Source organism: Phocoena phocoena, chromosome 8 (genome assembly GCF_963924675.1).
Source record: "Phocoena phocoena chromosome 8, mPhoPho1.1, whole genome shotgun sequence".
In the NCBI taxonomy this organism is placed as follows: Eukaryota; Metazoa; Chordata; class Mammalia; order Artiodactyla; family Phocoenidae; genus Phocoena; species Phocoena phocoena.
In genome coordinates, this window is record NC_089226.1 from 98,863,808 (window position 1) to 98,868,988 (window position 5,181).

General features: G+C 43.0%; 1 protein-coding gene across 1 annotated transcript; it reads left to right on the forward strand.

Annotated features, from left to right (window-relative positions):
* Positions 1–2,253: 2,253 nt before the first annotated feature.
* On the forward strand, positions 2,254–4,101 carry CNTF (ciliary neurotrophic factor). The gene is made up of 2 exons (XM_065883165.1): positions 2,254–2,367; positions 3,613–4,101. The coding sequence occupies exons 1-2, from the start codon at positions 2,254–2,256 to the stop codon at positions 4,099–4,101; spliced, it is 603 nt and encodes a 200-aa protein (XP_065739237.1).
* Positions 4,102–5,181: the final 1,080 nt, after the last annotated feature.

Genomic DNA, 5,181 nt, shown 5'->3' on the forward strand with positions numbered 1-5,181 from the left:
GAAGCACCATTTTTCCCTCCTGTCTTTTTCCCACTTTCCAGTGTACTCAAGAAAACTGAAAAATTGTAATGAATCAGTTTAAAATATTTTATTTCCTAGAAGCCTTTTTTGCCTGTTGTAATATGCAGGACCCTTCTCCTTTGGTGGGAGAGACAGGTAGTTACCTGAATCTAGGTTGAAAAGGTTATGTAAAAAGAAATTATAATAAAAGGGATACTCTGCTTTTCAAATCCTTGTTTTCTCTTAATCTAGGTAAGGCATATCCAAAATAAATATGTAAAGAAGAAAAATAAAAGTTGTCTTCATGGAAGCAACTGGTCTTCCTTGGTTGTACTGAGTTGCAGTTATCCTGGGGTGAAATAAGTGATGCTGCCAAATAAGAAAAACAAGTGCCCTCAGAGCAGGTTTTGTGGCGGATACTGTTGTTGCTCTTGTTGAGAATCAGGTAGTTAACTTCTGACTTAGTTCAGTTCTTGATTTCTAATGCTGAGATGCCATATGATCCTATGATCATTTGACAAAGTTGGAAATCCTTTCCATGTTTCAAGCTTAGGAAAGGTGGATTCTTTAGTAAAGAGAACGTTAAAGAAGCTGTGGGGTTAATTTTGCTCTGATAATGACAAAACCCTGATAGCATTTAATATCAGTGCTTCTTCACAAAACTCAATGTCCATACAAAGTTTAAAAAACAAAAAAAAGTAGAATCCTCCTGCCTTCTTAAAAAGCCTACTGTGACAGCCACCCCAGCCTCATTTCTTTCTCCCCTATGTCCCTCGATGATTGCTTTTTTTTTTTTTTTTTTTTTTTACGGTACGCGGGCCTCTCACCGTTGTGGCCTCTCCCGTTGCGGTGCACAGGCTCTGGATGCGCAGGCTCAGCGGCCATGGCTCATGGGCCCAGCCGCTCCGCGGCACTTGGGATCTTCCCGGACCAGGGCACGAACCCGTGTCCCCTGCATCAGCAGGCGGACTCCCAACCACTGTGCCACCAGGGAAGCCCCCTCGATTATTGTTTATGTATGGAAATTTCCCCCTGAGAAGGCATGTGTTTCCATTTAGAGGTAATGTCCATGATACAAAATAGTGAAAACTGATTCATTTGGGGATGAAACGTGTCGCTCTTACCCAATTGGCGTCATCCTCTAACCTACAGAGTTAAATGCAGTAGAACAAGTCTCCAAGTGCTCTTAGACTCTGCCTGCGTTTCACAGTCCAGCTCATCCTCTTGTTTTGTTAAGAAGCAATGTGGTATGACTGGGATAAGGAAGAAAAAGAAAAGCGTGTTGTCACTTAAGTGAGACTGCCTCAGAAATGTTACCAAGTCAGGGTTGGGTGTTTCCTGTCCTTTGGAAGAGAACAGGCCTAAAACAGTACCTTCCTCATCCTATAGCTACAAGGAAGGCACCATGATTGAGATTACAGATGCTTCCTTAACTGATTTTTAATCAAGTGTACATTTAAATACTCAGCAAAAGGATGGGAATGAAAAAACGCTGTAGTTTTACAGGATCTATTTCATGTAAACTTTGTGTCTTGGAACGAAATATGAACTACCTAGAGAATGATATTGGAAATTCAGTGGGAGGAACAGTTATAGAATCGAAGACCTATATTTAAATTTTGAACCTAGTTATTAGATTTTGTGCACATTATTTAATTTCTTTAAGCCTCCATTTCTTATGTAAAATGAGGAAACTATCTTGTAGAATTATTCTAAAGATCAAATAAAGGCTTTAAAGCTGTTAGCAGTGTCTGGCCTAGGGTAGATGCTTAATGAATGGCAGCTATATCAATAATAATAATATTATTGAATAATGTACCAGGCCAAGAAAGAAAAGGACATGGGGAGCACAGAGAGGGTGATAGTAAAATGAACTGATTATAAGTGTGTATAAATAGATTCCATCAGGCAGGGGTGTCATGAGGATCAGTGTGATAATGACCTTGTCAAGTGCAAAAGCAAAACAATGACATGAAAACAAGTACACTAGGCCCTGAGTGGAGGAGAGAGTTGGAGGCAGACGCTGCAGGACAGGAAGCTGAGTGAAAAGGGGCCTTTGATTCCACAGGCGCAGAAATCCACAGCCAGGAATTTGCTGCCACCTCTGAGTCAGGCCGGGGGTGGGGGGGTGCTGAATTCCATTAGTAGGGAAATGCCCAGTGGATTTAGCCCGAGAGTCACATTTCTTATTTGGACCGGTATAGACAGAAACAAACCCAGCTCACTTGTTTCCCGGGACAGTTGAGTTAGGGGATGGCTTTCACAGAGCATTCACCGCTGACCCCTCGCCGCCGGGACCTCTGTAGCCGCTCTGTCTGGCTAGCAAGGAAGATCCGTTCAGACCTGACTGCTCTTATGGAATCTTACGTAAGTTGCCTATTTTGCTGTCGTCTATTTTCACTTCATCTCTTCTGATCCAGCCCTTTACCATCATGTTCCAGCCCCGTTATCAGTTACAAAAGCCCTAATCATATAGTCATTTATATATTGGGCACCTGTCATTTGACATGGCCCCTTCCCTTAAGGAAAGTCATACGACCTTACTTTCTCTAGGCTATTCAGGAGACATGTTGTTCCTTGAATAAGAAAATATACATGGAGTTCTATGTAGAATTGGCTTTATGTCCTGGAGGCTGTTCCTAATTTCATCACCTGTCTGAATTCTGCGAGAATAGATGAACCATGAGGCCTCTAAGCTTGGGTTCTTCATGTACATTGTTCTGATCTTTTGAGCTTAGAAACAAAAGATGGAGTTAGGTTTATAGGATTGGGAGAAGAACAGTATAAACCAACCAGTTTCTCCTATTACATTATTAGCCACCCTGTACAATCAAAAGTGTTCCTGCATCTAAATAGAAAGGTCACCTACACTATCAAAAAAGTCTCGTAGAAGAATCACTGGGGACCTGGGGAAGTGTCCGATTCTTAGGGAGCTAACCATGGATCTCAGGTTTTCTGATAGAGGAAGATCCCCCTCGGTCTTCATCTAAGGCCTGCTGTGGAAACACTCCAGGCCCCCGTGGAGAGTTCTGAATTTAGGTTCTCTGAGAATTGGTTTATCTTCATAAAACTCCAGCAGTCAGAAATCAGATTCTTTGAAATACCAATTTTTAAAAAAGATAATTGCCATTGACTCCTCTAATAAACGATTGTCCTCACCATTGACAGCAGTGGAGAGGCTGTTAGAAAAATTCTACGATGCCTATATTTTAGAGCTTAGGTGTGGCCAGCGTCTTCAGGTATATTTAAAATACTTAAGCTCCAGTATGATTATAATACTCCAGTTGCCAGGAGGGAGTGTCAAGTGGGAAGGAAACATTATTCTAGACCAGTCTGGGTGGTTTTCAACCTTTGGAACCCAGTGAAAGCTGCACATTCTCCCAAGAGGAAGGAACAGGTAGTCAAAGCAGTATGGACAATTTCCGGGAGGATAGCTTCTTCCTAAAGTCAGTCAACGTTCCCAAATGAAGAGTTCCTCATCTAGACTCTCTATTTTCTTTACAATTTGGATCCTTGACCAGGGAAGTGAATAAGATTTTATATGAGATTTAGAGATTAAGTGAGACTGGTGGAGTGATTACAGAAGTGAAGTTTTTCTGTATCCTTGACCAGGTGAAGCACCAAGGTCTGAACGAGAACGTAAACCTGGACTCTGTGCGTGGTGTGCCAGTGGCAAGCACTGATCGGTGGAGCGAGCTCAGTGAGGCAGAGCGACTCCAAGAGAACCTCCAGGCTTACCGTACCTTCCATGTTATGTTGGCCAGAATGTTAGAAGACCAACGGGTGCATTTTACTCCAGCTGAAGATGACTTCCGTCAAGCAATACATACCATTCTCCTCCAAGTCGCTGCCTTTGCTTACCAGCTGGAAGAATTAATGGTGCTCCTGGAACACAAGATCCCTTCCAGTGAGGCTGATGGCGTGCCCCTTATTGTTGGAGATGGTGGTCTCTTTGAGAAGAAGCTCTGGGGCCTAAAGGTGCTGCAAGAGCTTTCACAGTGGACAGTGAGGTCCGTCCGTGACCTTCGAGTCATTTCATCTTGTCAAACTGGGATCCCAGGACGTGGGGGCCGTTATACTGCTAAGGACAAGAAAATGTAGCGTCACCCCTCTCTCTCTTACTTGCTTTCTCCTCTAGTGGAATATGCATAGTTTTCTGAGGCCTCACTTTCCCATTCTTAGTTTTGAAAACCTTTAAAACCACAGGCATTTTCATCAGCTAGGGTTGGAGACATGGACAAAAGAGCATACAGGTTTAGTCTGGGGCGGAGGGATGTGTGAGTGTGTGTGTGTGTGAGTGTGTGAGTGTGTGTGTGTGTGTGTGTGTGTTGGGGCCATAAGGGAGTGGGGGCAGGGACAACATCCTTCCACCTCAGTGCTGTGATCTTTCCTACCCACTAAACCTTTACAGGCATTCAACAGCCTCCCATATACTTTTAACTTTAGTCCTGGATGACTTCTGAGAAGACTGAAATAGTGAATTAAAAATCATGGACTCTAGTCAATTCAAACTCTTGGATAATAAAAACAGTAACTAACATTTATTGAGTATCTACTATATTGAAGCAATATGTCAGGAGTTTTATGTATATCATAATTTTCACAACCCTGCTGAGGGAGGTGGTGTTATTTCCATTTGGCAGATGAGAAAACAGGCTCACAGAAATGTATAACTCGTTCAAGGTTACCCATCTAGCAATTGGCACCCTGAGTTTGAACCCAGATCTTTCTCATTCCAAAGCCTAGTGCCCTTCACTTTAAGGGCCTGATTATGAACCTCTATCACTGCACCTCTTTGCTGCAGAGGGTTGGAAAATGTATCCATGTAATCTATCCCCAGCACTGAAAAAGCAACCCCCAACTGTGTCCTGATAGTGTTAAAGGCAGTATTTGTTGCCCATATTTGGCAAAGAAGAGAGCAGTGGAGATCTTAAGATTAGTCCACCAGACTTTTGAACTTTGGAAGCTGGGAGTGTGCTTTCAAGTATCCGCTAATGTTCTTGAGTTTGGGGTTGGGGACAGCTTACCAGGTTGCCTCACATTTATTGTAATCAGCAGTGCAGTGATACAGGCACTGTAACCCGGGCATTCACGGGCAATGGGTAGAATACCGCTCAGGTTAAAAAGTCACAGAACTCCTTCACCAGACAGAGTCTCTGGACTTAGTCATGAGCAGAGGAT